Below are 21,944 nucleotides of genomic sequence, written 5' to 3'. Positions count from 1 at the left end.
TGAATCCTGATATTATGCCCTATAAGCCTGACTAGCCTAGTCTGCAAGGCTATGGAGTGCATCATCATGGAACTCATTAACAGAGACATTAGGCACCTCCAAACTTTGGACCCCACCCAGTTTGGCTTTGTTAAGAACAGATCATGCCTCCTAAACCTGGTGGATTTCTTTGAGACAGTTACCAAAGCATTAGATGAGGTTAAGGAGGTCCACACAGCCTACCTAGACCTTGCAAAGGCTTTCAACACCATTACCCATTCTGATATTATAGACAAACTCACCAACCAGAACATTAACCCCTACATCATGAGATGGGTTGCAAATTGGCTCATGGACAGAACCCACAGAGTGAGAGTTGCAGATTCTAGGTCTGACTCTAAACCGGTTACAAGTGGCGTTCCCCAGGGCCCAGTCCTAGGACCACTCCTGTTTGGTATATAGTTCTCAGAGGTACAGGCAAGCACAGGAGGACTTTGGCTGACCAAGTTCACAGACGACTGCAAACTAGGGGCCATTCTCTGGCTGATACAGACACCCTCCAGAAGAGTCTCACTGATACGGATACCTGGTGTCAAAATCATGACCTCAAGCTGAATGCCAAAAAGTGCATAGTCATCCCCTTTGGAATAAACAAAGTAGCCGCAAACTACCAAATAGGTGGTAGTCCCCTAAATACAGAAAAAGTAATAAGGGATCTGGGGACCCAAGTAGATAGCAATCTCTCCTTTGATAATCAAGGTGGTTTGAAAATCCTTCTACGTGGCCCACCTAATCTCAAAAGGGTTCTCATCCAGAACAAAGGAGGTTATTGTGCCTCTCTACTCATCACTTATTAGACCCATTATAGAACACAATGCCCCATTTGGGATGTACCTTACAAGACACCTGCAACAGCTGGAAAGACCACAAAAGTACCTCACCAAGAGGATTACTGGCCTCAAGCAGATGACCTATGCAGCCCGACTAAAGAAACTCCAGGTGTACTCAGTTGCATAACGCTTACTCAGAGGTGATCTCTGCTTGACATACAAGGACATTCCCAACCCAGAATTGATGGATATGCTCCACCTAAACAAAAACAAATCCCTTAGAGCCACATGCTGTAGGGATATAAACCTTACCGCAATGATAAATAGGACATGCTGGAGGGATAGATTCCTGACCCAGAGACTCCACATGCTTTGGAAAAGATTCCAATATACATCAGGCAGAGCCCCTCACTAGCACTATTCAAGAGAAACCTTGACAGGTGGATGGGAAACAGAAAATTTACCCTGGGGATCACTGCAGTGGCTCTGCTGGACAGAGGCGCAGGGAACTAATGGCTCTGCTAGTCAGAGGCACAGGGAACTAATCTAAGGGGGTGGTGAAAGCCAACACACTCTGGCTAGGCTTATAAATGCCCTTGGGTAGATAGCCTAGTACTTACCTATGAACCTATATTTTCATAACTTTTTGTAAACATTTCTCGATAGGTCCAGCTCCTCACATCCTATGATGTCATTCTTAGCACATCATGTCAGCTTGTAGATGTCACCTTGCTTTCTTAGTTTTATGCATATACCTTTATCAGGGTTTCAGAAATTAGTATTGGAAAACAATGATTGAGTATACTTGTTTCATGAGTACAGAGACGTCTCCTATACACTGCTTTCTTGATGACTTTACTCTTGTAGCAAGCAATGAGTTAAATGTTTTCACTACTTTAATATAAAAAGAAATCTGGTATTTACAGAACAGTAGACAAAGATATACAAGCACTCTGCAGATTGTGTCTTATATGCCACCATTCTGGGACCAGATTCATAGACATGTAAAATATTAGCCTTGTACAATTCTACACTTAAAATATCAAAGAAGGGGCATCACTGTCTTATGTTTATCACCAGTAAAAGATTTAAATAAGGTTTAATCCTATCTCCTTGGATTTTTAAATATGTTTATTTAGATATTTGTTGCAGAACTGGAACATGATGATTTCTTTATGTGGTTTGCTGAATCTCACTCTTCCAGCTTGGACGTGTACTTTGAATAAAGGAAAGGCATCTTCTGAATTCAAACTAAGGCCAGAAGAAATCTTATTTGGGAACTTATAAACAGAGGGATTGTCTTTTAATCCTAGTCATTCAATGTTGGAATATAACCTGGAACAGAGCTACTACCTGTAAGAAGTCTAAAGGCTAGATTCCAAAAGAGTTGCTCTCAGTCCAACTCTCCCCTGATTATGAAAGACTTGCTCTCTGTATCAGTGACCTACTTCAGTGTACAGCCTATCTATAAACAGGCTTACACTGGGAGCTAGAGTCCAAAACACCTGCTGGCAGTGTAGGTTGGGTCCATGATATTCAAATTATTTTATCCAGAGGCAGACACATTTTAGTTCAAGTCTTACAGAGATTTTTCAGATAATCTTTTATCATTTTTGAATATTTTGTTTTCAGTTTCTAATGCAAGTTGCTAATATTTGCATGTTTACATAATAAAAATGCTTTACTTTAACTCATGTTAAGAATTGTGTTATTCCACTTTAAATGCTTGTGGCTGATGCCTTATTTGTTGATAATAGTTTATAAATTTTTCTTGTGTACCTGTTTATTAATAATAGTTTATAAATTTTACTTGTGTACCAAATTCTTTGACATCTGCCATTGGGATGGTGACCACTTTGATATTATTGCCAACAGCTAAGCATTTAATGGCTGCCTTAGTTTAAAGGTAAACAGTAAGATGTGTTCTTGTTTTGTTAAATTTGACTTACTGGTGCCATTGTACCTTTAATATTGAAAAGGAAGGAGTTGGTGCTACAGAGTCATCATTTATTCCCATTGTAAATACTGTGAGAGAGTGAGTCTGCAAAATAATTTGGTTAAGCTTCAGTTAATGTTGATAAGGCTGCACTGAAAGTCACTGAGTTTGCTCTGAGATGAGTGAAATCATGGGTTACCAGTGATTATAACTCTGATTTGTAGCTGGATAATGTAGAGCTTATTTGTATATTGCAGGACTTGGTTATTATTCAGTGCAGTAGTATGCATTTATTCTATACCATTAATGAGTACCTGTGCCTGAATCAAACCCCATACTGCTGTCTCTGTTACACATTCCATTTCTGATGACAGTGCTGCAGGAGCTAGAATCTGTAGCCCATGTCCATCACATAATCAATAACTGATTCAGTGTTTCTGATCAATGGAAGCAATGTGAAGAGTTTTAATTTAGCATGTAGGATAAAGTACTCATACTTGGAGAGCTTAAAAGGTCTCAGTTCTGGGGTTGTACCCCCCATAATTAGGTATAGCAGGGCCTTTTGTTAATACAGTTTTATTACTTTTGTATAAATGTAAATTTGCCTATGTCACAAGTGATAATTCAGTAAAGGTGTTTAAAAAATGTTGGGGTTGCAACCCAAGTCAAAGAAATCTTTTCTGTTACTCTGAGAGAAAAAAGATCCAAATCTAGTCCTTCTAGTACAAGATCCTTAACTTCTTCCATAAGGAATTATAGGATATGACCACTAGGTGGTCAATGGTGCAATAATGCATGATACACATCATCTCAGAAATCATGTGTTCAATTAAATAATAAAGAAAAATGATTCCATTAACAACTTTGACTACCCTTCTTATGAAAATAGAACTGTACACATTTAAACGACGATATATTTCAATAATTGCACAAAATCGGTAAGAATTGGTGCAGTGCCTGTCTGGTCATCTCTGACAATGTTGATTGTTTTGAGGTCTCCAGATATTATTGCTATTGGTCTCCTTCTTAATTTAAACACATATGGGGATTAATTCAGTAATAGATGCCACTAATAATCTGAAAGGAAATCTTGCTTTACTCAGCCCATATTCTGTCCTTATAAAATTTAGTAGAGAGGGACTGTGAAAAAAATTTGTTGTTAACCTGCTAAATGCAAAATCAGTATACATCAAGAGCAGGAATCAATGCAACTGAGCTGATATGGATTCACTAATTCATGGCAAGCAAAATAGGCCTCCATGTAAACATGCAAGTTAAAATTAAGGCAGGCTGTTCTGCAATTATATGTGCCAAACTCTTCCACAATGAATATTATGATTAGATGGCTTGATTAGCCATAAGCAGAAGTACCTGTGACAGTCAGCCAACCTTTGTTTTTGCTGATTATTTATTTATTTATTGACATTTGATTACCGGGAAAGTCCGACTGGATGGAAGCCCATTTTCGGTGAAGGCCCGGGGAGAAAAGCTCCAAATTATCACAAAAAATTTTAAGAACAATAATTTTACAATCTTCAAAAATAAAACAAAAATATCTGCAATTTAAATAATTATAACAAATTAATCATAATATAAAAAATTGGTTAAAAATCAATACAAGATATATGACAATCATTTAATATTTAGAAGAATCTTAGACTGTAGAGAAATTAAATATGTCTAACATGAATAAGAACTGCAATATGAAGTGACAGAAAAACAGGTTTATGGTATATTTAGACAGAAAGTCAGGGAAGAGAATCTGATAGCAGTAAGGAAATAAGTGAAGAAGGGAGAGTAAGGAGGTATAAGGGATGAAAAGATACCTGTTCACATTTAGGGATATAGTTTATCCTGGATTTGAGGAAGAACAGAGACAGATTTTAACTAGGAAATCTTTTAAAGTGGTTTTGAAAGAGAGGTGGGAGGGAATAGACCTGAGATTATTCATAGGGGTTAGGTGGGATTAAATTGATACCCATCTGAAGCTATGGGATTATTGTTACTAGTGGTGGTATTTAATAGCTGTGACAGCAGGGTATTAATGTACAAGTAATGCCCACTAAAATACATGTCCAACATTTCACGGCAGCATATCAAGCCACTGTGGGGCTTGGACTGAGAAAACAGGATGGCCTCCATTACTTTATGCTCGCTAAACAGCTCTTCTGCTGTTTAGGGAGTGGAAAATAAAATAAAAGTAAAAAAAAACTGTGTGTATGCATTTGTGTGTGAAAGTGTATGCGTATGTGAGTGTGACAGAGACAGAGAGATTGATTGAGCTACTATTTTATGTTTGCTAAGCAGCACTTTTGCTGTTTAGCGAGTATAAAATAAAAATGTGTATATGTGTTAGAGTGTGAAAGTGTATGCTTGTACGAGTGTGAGTGAGAGATTGGTTAAGTTACTATTTTACCGTGGCTAAGCAGCGCTTCTGCTGTTTAGGGAGTGTAAAATAAAAAGCACGTGTGTGTGTTTTTGTGTGTGTGTGTGTGTGTGTGTGTGTGTGTGTGTGTGTGTGTGTGTGTGAGAGAGAGAGAGAGAAAGAGAGCAAGTGCAGTTGATTGTGTGTATATGTGTTTATGTTGCTGTCTGCATGTTAGTGAATGGTGCAGGAAAGCAGAAGACAGAGAGAGAGAGAGAGAGAGAGAGAGTGTGTGTGTGTGTGTGTGTGTGTGTGTGTGTGTGTGTGTGTGTGTGTGTGTGTGTGGGGGGGGGGATGTGAAGAGCGAGATGATCCATGGCAGCATCACGTAAGAACTTTGCATAACTCTTGGCACAAGAAATCTGGACAAAGAAAGAAATAAGGGGAAACAAAGGGCTTAAAATAAGAGACGGATTTTAAATATTACTCTTATAAACTTAGAAAGTTGTTGCTAGAATAACAGGGATTTCATTAGCATGTATTTTTTTCTGAAGCAGAGGTGTGTGTGCATGTGCGTGTGCGTGTATGTGTGTGTGTGTGTGTGTGTTGTGTGTGTGCAAGCGCGCATGTGTGAGGGTGAGTGTGTGAGATGACTACCAGCAGCAGCAGCAGTAAAGAGGTTTACAAACCTCTGCACCTTTCAGCCGAAGAAATCTTTGAGGAACAAAGGCTCTAAATTAGAAACTTAATTATTGCTCTTATAAAATTACAAAGCTGCTAAAATAAAGGATTTAAGTTATCATGAATTTTCTGAAGGAAAAAAAGTCTGAAGCTCAAATGTATGTCATTATTTAGTAATTTCAATCTCCAGTGACTGCCAACCAAACAATTTAGGAGTAAGAGTCCAAAAATTAAGTAAATAACCTGGTTATTTTTAAATGTTACATTTTGGCTGTAAAATGCTTCCTCCAACATCATTAACATATACTACAGCAAGTTTGAAACAGGCGGAGGGACTATTTTGCATCAAAAATATACTAAAAAAATCTATAGTAATAAAAATATATATATATATATATATATATATATATATATATATATATATATATATATATATATAAGTAAAACACAACAATTTTACAGTGAGGCCATTCTCTAAGCACAATAATACCCTTCAGAGTGTGTGTTAATGTGTAATTAATGCCCTTCCAGGGGTGTAGAGGCCCTCCGCTTGCAGTGTCCGGCCTCAGAACACCCCTGGATGTGTGTTAATTACACATTAACACACACCCTGTCTGGCATTATTGCTTGCTTAATACCAAAACATTTTAGGATTTGTGTGTTCGGAGATTTCTGATTTGGGAAATGACATTTAACCAGCTACCATTCCTGATCTCACATGAAGTACCTAAGATTCCCTAATGCTACAGTGTTAATAACAATTGTTTTCTTTCTGAAGATAATGAACATATTTCATATGCTTTACATATAAATTACAAAAACCTGCTCAGAATGTAAAGCTTATGTGAAAATAAGGTGTTAAAACACATACCCCTATTTTTCCAAAGTTGAGTAGAGCACATTAGACAGTCGGCTTCAAAGGATATGACTATTTCAAATACATGAGTATCACTTCTCAAATCTGGAGAGGTTGTTACCACAAACTGGAATGAATCCTGGGTAGTCCAGAATGGCCTGTTAGGCATTTCATGTTGATAAAAGACAGCACCTTCTTCAACCTGTCAAAAAACAAATTACAAGTATCTTAATACATACAAATACATCCAGAAAAATGCAGTGAAACAGACATACACCTTTCTAGTCATATGAATTCAGCATCTAGCCATTACATCAGTTTCGCCCTTATTCTTAAATGAAACCAGATGTCAGCTCTTTAAAAGCAGCTTAACAATTTACACGTTGCCACTTTTAATGAAACTGTGGTATGGTTACTGACTGCTTCAGGCTGTTTTTCCCTTTCTAAAAATAGGACTATCTTCAAAACAAAGAAATACTGCCACAGCAACCAAGTGAAATGCTCCGAAAATCAGCCACAAAGACAAATAAACGTTTTAGCACTTTCTTCCACTTTAATTTCACATGGACTTCTTCAGAAAAACCAGGATGCCTCCCTACATCCTGGTTTTATACTGATTAAACAGGAAATGATGTTATAGTATATTAATAACAATGATGTTACATGTTGTATTTTAAAGTGAGAAAATCATGTAGAAAAATTCATGAATTAATCTCCATATATTTATCCTAAAACTTTACATTGTTTAAAAAATACACATATATATTTAGTGGTTATGGTATAACCATTATCTTTGAAACACAATCTTAAAATCTTTTTGACTACTGTGTTCGAACCATGTGTTTTGAAACATGTATTCGATTGCAATTCAGTTACTTTAAAAGCACTTGTTGATCATTTAGAACGATACGTTGAAATAATACTGGTTGTTTATATTCCCTATTTACATGCCTTTTCAAATCACACTTATTTTATTATTATTATATATTATTTATTATTATAAAGTATTAGTTTGACTTGCATATTGGGTAAGTGCTTGAGAGGAGACTGTGTCTTTCCTGTAAGCATATGCATTAACATGGATTCCTTTTAGGGAGATCATGTTTTACTAGTTTGACAAGTTTTTTACGAGCAGATCTTTAGCTCATTGGATAACTCACTAGCTGCTGATGTTGTGTTTTTTTGTGATCTTGCAAATCCTTTTAATTCCATCCCCCGTGAAACAGTTCTAAGGACTTTAATGAGAACCAATAACTCAGGCTGTGTAGCTAAATGAGGATCTAAATGGCTACTGGGTAGAACCTAGAGAAGGAGAATGAAAAATTCCTACTCCAAGTATAAATTGATGAATAGGGGGGTGCCTCAGGGTTCAGTCATGGGACCACTATTATTTGGCGTAGTGATACATCCAAAAATGAACTCTGTATGGTTAAGTAAGTTTGTCAATGATTTTAAGAAAGGGCAGGCAGTAACTAATACCAGTGGTTGGTATTTATTGCAATCTTACTTGGATAATCTACATGAATAGATAATGACCAAAGGTATGAAATTTAACAATGGAAAATGTAACATTTTTTTTCATTTTGGGCTCAATAATAATCAATATCATTATGCCCTGGACAATAAGATTTGTGATTCTTCAGAGGTAATGAGAGATCTAAGTATCAGGGCAGATACAAATATTAACTTTTTATAGTTAATGTGACAAATATTATTAGGAAATGTTATGGTTTTATGAGGAATGCCCTGTGATGTTCCTCCAATTTAATTTCTTCAAGTCTTTTGGGTTTCTAGTACAACGACACAAATGCACCCCATTCCTATGTCAAAGTATGACTAAAGTTCATGAAATTAGTATTGTTTCAATCTTTGATGGTAGCCAAAAGTGCTTTTCACAACACCCACAATGTGCCCAGAATTGACTCCTTCTGCAATTTATACAGAGTTATATGTAATGCAAGCTTATTTAAGTAAGACTGTCAATTCTTTTTATGAGAACCATTGCTTCTACTACTATTGGAACTATCTGGGTATGCACACTTATGCAACCAGCTCATTGTACGTTTATTTTTCATATTTTTCCCCTAACAGATTTGTTTGCTTTTCAATTGAATTGTACATGTTATAGGTCACATTAAAGGTGGGAAAAGTTTGGAAATTATTTACTGTGGTCTTAATTTTTATATCACAAAAATCTGGCATTTTAACAGTGGTGTGTACACTTTTTATATCCACTGTATGCTGTAAAAAATACAATCTATATATCAGTTTCATCTTGTTGAGATTTTCTAAAAACAGGGTCCACCTCGTGACGGTACTCATCAACACTTGAAGATGAATTCAATTCCAGCAATGCTACTCTCCTTTTCCTACTGATTTTATCATATCTTGATTTGTTCTTCATTCTCAAGTAGAGATAGTCGGGTGTTACTAAAGATCTATTTTACAAGTTTAAGACTCATTATTGAGTATGGGGACATTTATGTGCAAGTGAAAAATTTGGAATGGATTCAGAAAACCTTTATCAGACAGATAGATGGCTGTCATAGCTTATCCTATAAAAAAGGCTGGTACATTTGTCCTTGTCTTCTTTGGTTTATTAGTTTCCAAGCGGTGACATTATTATGATATATAGATGCCCTAAGGATGAATTATTAGCTACCAAACTAGATATTGACTTTATTGAGCATGGTATTGGTACAAGGAATACAAATTTAGATGTAAGAATTCCTATTTACAGTTCAAAGTTACAGTGATCTTTTTCATATTTGGGCAGGAAGGATGTGTAATTCATCACCTAGACATGTAAGAGTGGCAAATGATTTATCAATATTCAAATGGCCATTAGATAATTGGCTTTCTAAAATTCTGTATTTTCCTGTGACGTCTATTACACAAACATTAAACTGGCCAATGTCAGACCTAAGTTTGTTAGTTTATTCACTGAACCCCTGAACCACTAGCATTTATTTTAAGTAGATATTGTAACTGTTATAAATAGCTAAATACAGCATTCTGATGTGCAATCTTATCTTTAAATAGTGAATCACTTCCTCTAGACATTGTAAATCACTAATATTTTAAAGAAATAGATTGCTTATGCTGTCAAACATAGAATGTATCATATGCACATGCGGCCAAATAAATCACCCATGCAGTGCTACTGGTAATTAATCCCCTGATTTGACATATTTTATTTGTAATTACAGATGAAAATATTTTTTGTTTTTGGTCAAATGCTCATAATAGTGACCAATACCTAAATAACCAAAACAGAGCAAAATTACCTATCAACAAAGCTGTAAAACAGCAAATCACTAGTTACCAGCCAAAAACAAAACTTAAAACAAAAAACATGCACACACTCAAAAAAAAATAGGTAATTCAGTTGTGTTGACATGTCACCAAATGGGCTTGGGTATTTGCTAGTGATAAGTGGGCTAAGGTCCTGGGTTACTTCAAACAATGCCAAGGATGGAAGGGGTGTATGTACCCCTATTGTCCAGTATGTGCCTGCCATAAAGCCCAGCAGCCTTGGGTCAATATGCTACTGGCCACCCTATGTCTTGTTACCCAGGTTAGGATGTGGTAAAACTCTGTTGAGTGTCAGCTAGAAGTAAAACCAATAAACCTGCCAACATGAGCTAAGAATTGCTAAACTCAATGTATGTTCACTGACAGAACACAGCTTGTAAGTGGATGACATGATGGTAAGGAGGAGGCAGGACATTCTGTGTATCTAGGAGACAAGATGACAATACTTGGCTTGGGATCCACAGTCTACTACTCAGGAGGAGGACAGGCTAGAAACAGTGTAGAAAATGTGGTGAGGGAGAGGCTTCAGAAGACAGTAAGAGATGTCATCAGAATTAGTGGCAAACTTATGTCAGTCAGACTCCAGTGTAAGGGTGGGGCAGTATTCATAATCTCAGCCTGTGTCCCACATCAGGATTGTGATAGTGAGGAAAAAAGTGCATTCAGATAGCAGTTGCAGGACCTACTAGATAAAGTAAACAACATGAACTGGTGTTGATAATGGGAACCCGAATGAACATATTTTGACAGACAGAACTGGGTCCACATGGGTGGAGCAACAGGAATAAAAAGGAGATGCCATTCTAGAATTCTGTCTGACAAATGGTCGATGGTGGCTAACACATGCTTCAGGAAGACAAACAGTCACACGATGACATGCAAGAGTAGCCAACATATAACTCAGGTAGATTTCCTGCTAGTAAGGAAAGAGCACTGGAATAGAATCAGTGATTGCAAAGTTATCCTTAATGAAACAGTTGGCCCACAGCATAAACCACTGGTTACCAAAATCAGCTGCAAGCATTGGTCAGATAAGACTCTAAGACCAACAGAGACTAGGCTGAAGAGAAGACCTGGAAGTTGACTGGAGAGAAAGCACAGGTATTCAAGGAAATACTTAGGGCTCCTACACCTCAGGAACAAGAAAAAATAGACTGAGTTGAAAAAGAATAGCACCACCTAAAAACAACATATGTGGGTACTGTAGAACAGATATATGTTTGAGCCAGATGTGGAAATAAGTTAAATAAAGAAAGCTGATTGTGGAATGCAAAACTCCAGGAAGTCATCAAAAGAAAGAAAGAAAGAAAGAAAGATCACAGGAAAAAGTGGGAGACAGAAAAGAGACTAGGCTAAGAAGAATACTGGTTGCTAACAAAGAAGCTAAGATAGGAGTTGCAATAGTAAAAAATAAGATATCAGAGCCACCATATCAGATGCTGAAAAGTAACTCATTAGATGGCACAAAGAAGTTGTACCATGTTGCAAGGTAAAAACAGAAAGATAAAGAAGATATTCATTAGACACACACCATAAGGGATGCCAGCAACAACCTGCTCACCAGTCCACAGGATATCAAAGGCCGATGGAATGAGTACTTCCAGCAGCTTCTGAATGAAGAAAACACCACAGAAGCTGTACTGAACAAAGCACAACCTATGTTGAAAAAGAGAAGGTGGCCACCCTAGAAGAAGTAAGAACCACACTAAGGGAATTAAGTCGGGGAAAGCAGCAGGCTCAGATGAGGTCATTGCAGATATGATTAAGATGCTGGGTAAGAGAGGGAAGAAATGGCTCCTAAGGGTACTCATAGCTGTTGGGACAGAAAGATGTTTCCCAGATGAATGGAGAATAAGCATACTCATGCTGGAGTACAAGAACAAAGGGGGCATCCACAACTGTGGGCAGTACATAGGTATCAAACTCCCGTCACATGCATGAAAGTACTGGAGAGGGTGAGTGATAAATGAAGATGAAGAGTAATAGAAAGTAAAATGTGAGGTGAGCAATTTGGACTCAAATCAGCTTGCAGCATACTTGACCCAGTATTTACAGAGGAGCAGATAGTTGAAAATCTAGAGATGAGGAAAGAGTCCAAGGAGGCATTCCTTGACCTGGAAAAAGCATATTACAAGGTCCCAAGAAAGTTGATTTGGGCAGTCCTGTGGTGGTTTAAAGTTCCAAAAACATTGGTAAAATTAGTGCAGGCTATATATAAGGACACAATGACTTAAGTACGAACAATGTTCAGTCTCACAGAGGGGTTCCCAGTGGGAGTGGGTGTGAATCAGAGTTTAGCTCTGAATTCATATCTATGATGGCCCATATTACCAATCAGGTCTGAAGGGACAGATTAATAAAGTTACTCTATGCAGATGATGTGACATTATAGGTAGACTCTGAACAAGAACCTCAGCAAAAGATAGAGGAATGGAATGCAAAAATAAAGGCACATGGGATAAAACTGAGTACAGATAAGAAAGTTGTAATAGCAGCAAATGGAGGAAATCAGAGGCTGAGATAAAAGGGAAAATAATGGAACAGGTTAACAGCTTCAGGTATCTGGGAGGGGTATTTGAAGAGATGGGGATGTCTGCATGAGGAGGTCAAAGCTAGAATCAGAGGGACTGCTAACAAGTCACACAGAGTGCCAAAGGACCAAATAACTCATGTAAGAATCCAAAAGTATAGAAGAATGCCAAAGAAGTGAAAAGTAAGGTGTACGAAACAGTGGTGAGACCGGTACTACTGTATGGCACAGAAACCTGGGGATTAAAGGCAGAGCACTTGAGGATGCTAGAGGTGATAGAGGTGAAGTGCCTCTGATATGAGTAGTAGGATGCACACTGTGGAACAGATGAGTAAATGAGGACTTCAGAAGAGAATCTAAAGTAGCTCCAATTGCACAGAAGGTCAAAGAGAACAGATTACTGTGGTTTGGGCACATGTGCAGAAAAGCAAAAGTCAATCTGGTGAAGAAGATTTAGGACAGACATGAAGAAGGCACGTGGAAATGAGGGCATCCATCAAAGAGGTGGATGCATTGTGTGAGAGAATGCCTGTGGCAATCAGGCATGAGTGTTGAAGAAGTTATGAGAGTGGAGTTGAATCAAGACAGATAACGACAGTTAACAGGACACCCCAACCCCCCCATATAAAATGGGAAAATATGGTTGGTGATGATGAAGTCTCCTTGAGCCCCCACTCTCTGGGCAAAGGATATATATTGCATGGTAATCCCATATCAATCCAACATTCTATATACTGTGCACATTCTCAAACACACAACTAGCAAAACACACAACTCCACACATCATAACACCTACACCCTAAAAATACACACACTAAAGAAACACACACACACACACACACACACACACACACACACACACACACACACACACACACACACACACACACACACACACACACACACACACACACACACACGCACACACTACTCACACTGCTATCAATCAGTCAGTACCAGCATTACGGGCAGTACCAAAAAAATGCTCACACTACAGATACTAAGTGAATGACAACTAAAACCTCACAGACCCATTAAAAGTTCCAACACACACTGACCCATGCACCATACCTAATCACGCACAACTGTCATATACATATGCATTCCCACAAACAAAAATATGCACTTGCACAATCAAACATGTTGTTCAAACATGCATTTGCACAATGAGAATGCACCCATATTTTGGGGAGAAAAGTAGAGTTCCAAGAGAAAATCCATACAGATACAAGGAGACTATGCATATTCCACAGTTACTGGAAGTGAAAACTCAAGACTTCTTAGATCTTAGCAATCTGTCACTGTGCTGTCCATGAATCAGACTGGCACATTTGCCTATAAAACAGTATTAGATCATGTTTTTAACTGCCAAGAAAGTAAAGAAGCCGCATCTCATAATTTGTTGAGTAAAATTAACTTTAGGTTGCTGTGTCTTTCGGCTTTTTCCTGGTTAGGGGTCGCCACAGCGGAACTCCGGTCCGCTAATGATTGGCAGTAAATTTTTACATGCCGAGTTGCCAGCCCTGATGCACAACCTTCAATGAAGGTACGCCCATTCACGCATGTCTCCACACAGAAGACGCTCTAGCTGTGAATTGAACAAGACAACGTCTTACTGTGAGGCGACAACGCTACCGCAGCACCACCACCGCAGTGTGTTATGTTAAATACCACACCATTTGAAAACAGTGAAAAACTCTCTTTAATAAAGAAACCCAGTCAGTTTACTACAACTCTATATATTTATGTTTAGCAGAACTGACAGCTACACTTTTATTGAAAAGTGAACATTTGGAAATGCTGCAGCTTGCCATTTTTTAAGAGCAATTCTGATTGCTGGCTTTGGTGTGATCTTTCCTAGAAATGGCCATGTTTTTGTAATGATCTCCATTTTTCTTATAGTTATATAGAACATGACATAACATCAGCAGATTAAAAAAAAAATCTGTATCTTGAATAACCGGATATCATTTGAGACTTGTTATAAACTGATTTTTACCATAAAAATAAAGTGACAAATATATCACTTTTTTGAGATATAAACCTTGTTATTTCCAGATAGTATGCCATCACAATAATGTTAATATTTTAGTGTACAATAAGTGTACCAGCCACAAGTAATGACATTGGTGTGTATTTGCTGTGAAACAAACAGATTATGATTACACATATTAATGGTAATGGTATGTATTTGTTTACACTTTGTTGAAGTGTGTATGGAAACGCTTAACTAATCAAAGTTGCTATGTGCAGCTAACCTTAATGTACTAGAGTTTCAACTATTGTAGGATTACTTTCTTGTAAAAATAATATCTGGACTTTCATGAATGTGTATAATTTCTTATGCGATATTGTGTGGCAGCTTATTTGTATAGGGAAATAGATATGACTTTAACTTTTGATGTAATCAGTACAGTACAATACAAATATTTTGGATATGTATTGCATTCCACACCCTTAACAAAAGTGATATGTCCAGTCTTCAGGTATTTGGTCATGCAGTTGTTGCTTCATGTAATTAAGGGCACAGGATTTGATTCTTTCCATCTCTGTTTGTCTACAATGTGACTCTGCGTAAGCAATTTAGTAGAGAGTCCTCCTGGGTCACCCCTAAAATGGGACAATTGTATCTAGTAGGCTTACCTGTTTAACAAATGTACAAACAGCATACTTTATATAACATAACATAATATAACTTCACAGATTATGTCCCTGGCATACCTATGCAAGCCTATGTTTGGCATGCCTAGTAAGCATTTCCTCAATCATTCACTAAAGAACAGGTCTTCACTGTACTCTAGATGTAAAAAATACTGCATCACAGAGGCCTGATACTATTGCAGGATGCCTCATAAATAGCTTGAAACATGACTTTTCAGACCCACTGGAATCTCTATTCAACTACAGCCTCCAGACTGATTTTATCATTATGGAATGGAGGACTGTAACTTTCATCCCTTTAGACAAAGGTGGATCATTAACAGACCCAGGGAACTACAGACTCATTAGATTGTCTAGTCTTATATGCACGACTATAGAAACAATTATGGTGGACTTGATAAACAAAGACACAGGGAATCTTCAAACACTGGACCAATCCCAGTTTGGTTTTGTCAAGGGCAGGTCTTGCTTACTAAACTTGGTGGACTTATTTGAAAAGGTCACTAGAGCCATGGATAAGGACAAAATAGTACATAGTGCCTATCTTAACCTGGCAAAGGCATTTGACTCAATAAATCACTCAGGTGTTTTAGTCAAACTTACAAATTTAGGCATAAATCCCTATGTCACCCAATGAATAGCCAAATGCTCACAGATAGGAAAGATGAAGCTGATGTGTTGGAATCCATCTGCACCAAGAGGCATGATGCTAATAGTGTTCCACAGGGACCTCTCCTGTTTGGAATATACTTCTCTGAAGTCAAGGCAAATGTAGAAGGCATTTGGCTGACCAAATTTGCTGATGACTGCAAGCTGGGTACAGTCACTGAATCCCACAGAGCTGTAGATATCTTCCAGGAAGGTCTGATGCAGACAAATAAATGAAGCTAGAATAATGGTTTAAATCTCAGTGCAAAAATGCATAATTATACCCTTTGGAAGATGGCTACTCCTGTAAATTACAATATTAATGACACTTCCCTAACAATAGACCCAGTGATAAGGGACTTGGGAATTCAGCTTGACAATAACCTGAACTTTGATCACCATGTGTCCATGGTAGTGAGAAAATCCTTCTATGTGGTGCAATTTATAAGTGAGGGCATGGCATGCAGGTCTTAGGAGATCATAGTCCCATTACATTCATCCCTCATTAGGCCAATAATCAACTGCAATGCACCTTTCAGCATGTACCTGATCAGACATTTATAACAACTGGATGGCCATGCAGGGTGTTCACTAAAAGAATACAAGGTATAAATAACATGTCCTTTGTGGACTGCCTCAAAGTCCTGTCTCTGTGTTTGGTCTGTACCCTACTGAGGGTCGATTTATACCTAACCTACAAGGCTTTCTCTGATCCAGCCCTGATGGATCTGCTACACATTCACAAAACAAGCAGCACTAGAATTACCTTATCTTAGGATCTAAACCTCATCTGTGACATTAACAGAACATGTTGGAGGGATAATGTGTCTCAGAGATGACTCCTTCTCTGGAACAGATTCCCCATTCATGTGAAATAGAGCTCTTCCCCAAGCTTGTTCAAAATTTACTGTAAGTCACAGGAGTGTATACCAAAGCCATCCTAGCTCATGGACACTGATGACTGGGAAATCTGGGGCATGAATGGCTAGGGTGAAAAGGCACTAGGGCAATTAACCTTGTTACCTCATATGATCCTATAAGTGTATCGGGAAACATTGCAAAACTAATGTCAGAATTGAAAAAAGGGAACTATTTACTCAATAAATAGAGAAAACAGTTTCTGCAATGGCAAGCCACCTACAAGCCCATGCATATTTTTGTTATAGTTCAATGAATGAAGTTACAGTTACTTGTCAGCCATCTGTATCTCCCTGAGAAATACCATTTTTACACTACATCAAAAACTTTGAAGTCTGTTTTATTTAGAGGGATTCCTTTATCTAAAGGTTTGTTAAAGTGTTTATCTCCCATCTTGAGTTTTGTTATTTTTAAGAATGTTTTAAAGAATATTTTTTGTGCTCAGCTATAGTCGTAATTGTTTTAAGTAATACACGTGTGTTTTTTCTCAACTGAGTACATATTTATAATGTATGACATTGTTGAATTGATGTAACTTTTTATCATGGGACAGATTCCAAGTATAAATAAAAAAAAATAAAAATACAATAAAAATTGCTCTGTTCCATTCACCTATGTTCTGCTTGGTTGCATCTTTCACTGAAACACACTCCAGACTCTGCTTACTGATGATGTGTTTGTGTGATTACTACACTAATGTTAGTCATAATATTCCTGATCCTGATTCTTTATGAGTACTCCTTTAACACTGGCATTTGCCTGTACACCACTGATCAACAGATCTATGGCCAAAAGGTAAGTTCCTTGTTGCACTCCTGGCTCAAGGAAACTACTACAGCAGGTCATATTACTATACACTAAGTCAGTCCCAAGGAATATAATGCCCAGAACATCCATATAAACTCTATCTCAATGACAAAGTTACCCATGGTCATCCAGAACTTGGTAGAGTATCAGCTGCACTGTATGCCTTTAAATTAAGTATGACCACGTGAATACCTTGTGGGCTCATCAGTGGTTTAGTAAATGGTAACCAATAATCAAAAATACTAGAGCTAAATACAATAAAAAATGACAAGGCAGTCATGAAGCCAAATGATTTTAATAGCTACAAACATGAAATACTAAGCACTTTTGCCCCTGACCACTACACGGGACTTCATCAGAGTATAAATAAACTAATCAAGCCATAACTCTATAAGCGTCTCTCCACTAATCAAATTACATATCCAATCAAAAAACTAATTAGGTTTAAAACCTATTTAAAATACAGCAGCATAATTCTTTTGAAATAAATTTATAAATTTTAAATGGCAAAACAGTCAATAAATGTGCCTAAACATTCCACTGTTCACAGTGGTTATCAAGTCTTAAAAGTACAAAGCAATTATATGTTAAAAAATGTTAAAACTCGGAATTGTAATAATAAACCTACTACACTTTTAAAGCTCTGTGCTTTAAAGTAGCACATACAAAAGAGTGCCTATACATGGATTTACAATTCTCTCTTTTCTTTACATCATACAGATGTTCATAGATTCTGTATCTAATCTCCCTTTTAGTCTTACTGACATAGAAGGCTAGACAGAAAATACATGTTTCTAAAATGTGTTGCTCAGTTACATAAAGCAGCACAAGCTATTATCCTATAATAACCTTCTACACTTTCATACACACCATTATTAGTATGCCTACAAAACTTACAACATCCACCCTTGGACATGACCCTAAATCTTTATCATTCTTTCTATCAAAACACTCTTTAATATTACTACCATGTTAAAAAGGTATTATCCCATAATAACCTTCTACACTTTCATACAGACCATTATTAGTATGCCTACAAAACTTACAACATCCACACTTGGACATGACCCTAAATCTTTATCATTCCTTCTATCAAGATACTCTTTAATATTACTACCATTAAAAACATGTACCCTGTGTAACCAAAAGATAAAGGTGACCCTAAAGAAAGTGGGAGCTATGGTTATTTCTTACAAAAACCATGCACCCAAAATAGTTAATAAGCTTAAAAAGAATTGGAATTTGGCATTTACTCAAGAACTTAAAGTGAAGTTGGGTAATCAACCCCAATTTATTTATAGTTGGGAGAAGAACAGGTGTGGGAAATGAAGACATACTGTTGCTGGGCATTCTTGAGTCCCAAGAAGTGCAAAGTCAGGGTTATTATAACATCCATGTCATTCAAGGAGTAGTTACTGACAGAAGAAGAAAAACATGAAAAACATGCCTTGCTATCCACCAGAGCAGGGCTAATGTTAGCATTTTGGGGACCTCCAGCAAGTATCAAGTTGGGCACCCCCAAAGAATTTGCATAATTCTTTACTGCCACACCTTCTAAACAACCTTTTAGTTCACACAGCAGATTTTTCGATTAGTATGCACCTAAGGAACTGTAGCAACAATGTTCTTTGACAGGCCTGTGTTTACACAGCAACAGCTTTTGTGGGATCCCCACATACTCAGTGATGATTGAGGGCCCCAGCAGATGCAGGTATCATGGGAGCATAAGGCTGGCTGTCATAGTTTTAGTGGAGAGAATGCCCTTCAGGAGTATTTAACTAAGTCAATGACACTATCAGTTTTAAAACATTTAATGAAATTATGAAGCCTGCTGCGTGAGAAAACACTGTTACTAAAACTAGAGATATCTGTGAATTCTTCATCCTATGAGTTATTATTACCAACCCAGTTTACTAAGTACACAAGATTCTGGCATTTGTTGGTTTGACAAACATGTAACAAAATATCAAAATAAGATAACTTTTTCTGGTTGGACCCCCCCAGGTCTAGGGGGCCCCCAGCGACCGCTGGTGCCTAAAGCTGGCTTTGCACCAGACCCAACAGGGAGAGAAGTATCAGGTACCATGCACCCACTGAGTGATAAATACATGCCAAGTACTTGTAAATCACAGGAAGCAAGAGGCCCACAGGCACATTGATTATCTGGTGTACTGCTCCTCTAGTCACTGCTGTGCGGACTGTAAATCTTAGGGGAGTCTGAAAGGATGATCCAATCCTTTCCTGAGTGGAGGAGTTCACATTCCCTCTTTATAAAAAAGGTAGGGCCTCCTAGAAACCATTGTGGGGTCTGTGAAGCTGCAGTTTTGGGACTATCTGAAAGGATAAGTCACACCTGCCCTGAGTGGAGGACACCACTCATTCTTATGAAAAGTAGATATGATGGGCTCTCTTGTTCATGGGGAGAGAGAGAGACTCTTGGAAAAACTTATGTCCAGAAGAAGCCGTACAGAACTTGGAGACCTGTTGCTGGATGAATATGACCAGCTTCACTTACACTGGAGAAGAAGAAGAGCTATGAACTATAAACTGCTGTTTTCCTTTGAAATACTTTTGAATTAATGTAGCTTAATGCAGAATAATGCTCCTTTTTTAATATGAATTGAATACTTCACTGTAAAAAAGTACACTTAAATGTAAAGCACAGTCTTCAGGGTGTATTGACTGTTCTACAGCAGGCATACAGAATTTCAACTGTGGGTATTTTCCTAAAGCACAAAATAGTTCCTGTATAATATAATCAAATCAGAGGAGGACGGCATACTTTGCTGCTGACTACATATAATAACATTGTGGATGTTAGGAACTCAGAGCTACAAATAATGAATGTGACCTTTCCCACCAAAGGTTCAGTGACAAGGCAACTATATTCTCTTACTGGTTTTATATGTTATAATGGCAATCATCAGATACTCATATACACTGTGATGTCTATCAACTCAGGCCACATGCATCCTGATACTGGGCTAAGAAGGGTAATTTTCAGTGCTTCATTTCATCTGGCTTGAACTCTCCTCAGATTACCGGTATAGCAAAACCAAATTCAAAAGTATATTAAGGCAGAATTGCTCAATGCTAGAAGCCTAAATATGAAGTTATATTCCTTACTGACATTCTTAACTCTTGAAAATATAAATATCTGTGTAGTTACTGACACATAGTTTCAGAACAGAGATAGCATTCCCCACAGTGCATGGTCTAGGTGCATACCACTCTTTCTGACCCAACACAGAAAATGACAGTGTTATTGGAGTGGCCGTGTCCTGATTCCTAAAATAGAATCTCACCTCCAGACTCGTAAGCCATAACAATGACCTTGAACTTGTCCATATTCTTTTCATGGTAAATAGGATTCCATACCATATCATAGCCCTGTACCCTCTCCATGTTACCTGCACCCTATGAGGCATATCTAAACAAACTGACAACCTCCCCATTAAGCTAATTTGTTACCTGCACCCCATGAGGCCTATCTAAACAAACTGATACCCCCCATCGAGCCTAACACTATTCTCCTGGATGACTTCAACTATCCTAAAAACTGGGACATCTACATCACCACAAATAAATGCACAAAATGATTCCTGGACTTCATTAATGCTAGCATCTTACACCAACTGGTTCAAGACCCGACTAGGAGTTTAAAAATATCTGATCTGGTTCTTACCAATATTGTCACCCCATGCTTAACACCTAGGCACTCATGCACTGACTACATAGCTGACTCAGTCATTAAGGATCTGGGCACTTTGTTGATAATGATTTATCCTTTGATCATGTATCTACTGTTATAAGGAAGTAATTTTCTCTTGCTAGACTAATCAGCAGGGGTATTTCTTCCAGATGTGAAGAAGTTACCGGCCTTTCTACTCCTCCTCTATCAGGCCCATCGTGTCTAAGCATATGATCAGCTTGAGAGAGCAGAGCATTTCCTCACTAAAATAATCAAGGGCATGTCTTCTTTGAACTACCCAGACCACCTTAAAGTGTTCTCTCTTTTTTTCTTTTTCTTATAAACTCTTGAGATGTGACCTCTGTCTGCTTCAAAGGATCCATTCCCATCAGGCATACTGCATGCCCACAAAACTAATAAGACCCTCAGCGCTTAAGAAATCTTAATTTCCACTGAAACATAAAGAGGACCTGTTAGTGGGATAGACAGATAGACAGAGAATCCCTCCTTTATAGAATAGACCTCCTTTGGAAGTAAAGCAAAATAACTCTTTAATCATATCATGGATAAATGGATGGGAAATCGTTAATACACCAAGATCTGGCCCCAGTTGGGTATAAATTAATCATACCAATGGGTATCTACAATTTGGGGTGTTGTGGCTAGGCTACTAATAGTCTCCTGGATCAACAGCCTAGCATTGACCTATGAACCTGTATGCTTAAAA

The 21,944-nt window shown here is 37.7% G+C and overlaps 1 protein-coding gene across 1 annotated transcript in view; it reads right to left on the bottom strand.

The window, feature by feature from the left end:
• The window catches only part of CSPG4 (chondroitin sulfate proteoglycan 4), an 881,559-nt gene that overhangs the window by 57,389 nt on the left and 802,226 nt on the right, over window positions 1–21,944 (bottom strand). The window contains exon 9 of the mRNA XM_044070270.1: window positions 6,663–6,849. Within this exon, the coding sequence (XP_043926205.1) occupies window positions 6,663–6,849 (187 nt within the window). The remainder of the gene's footprint in view (window positions 1–6,662; window positions 6,850–21,944) is intronic.

Source organism: Protopterus annectens, chromosome 4.part1 (genome assembly GCF_019279795.1).
Source record: "Protopterus annectens isolate FY-2018-M chromosome 4.part1, PAN1.0, whole genome shotgun sequence".
Lineage (NCBI taxonomy): Eukaryota > Metazoa > Chordata > Ceratodontiformes > Protopteridae > Protopterus > Protopterus annectens.
The sequence above is the reverse complement of the archived record's forward strand: the minus strand, read 5'-3'. Positions and strand labels throughout refer to the sequence as shown.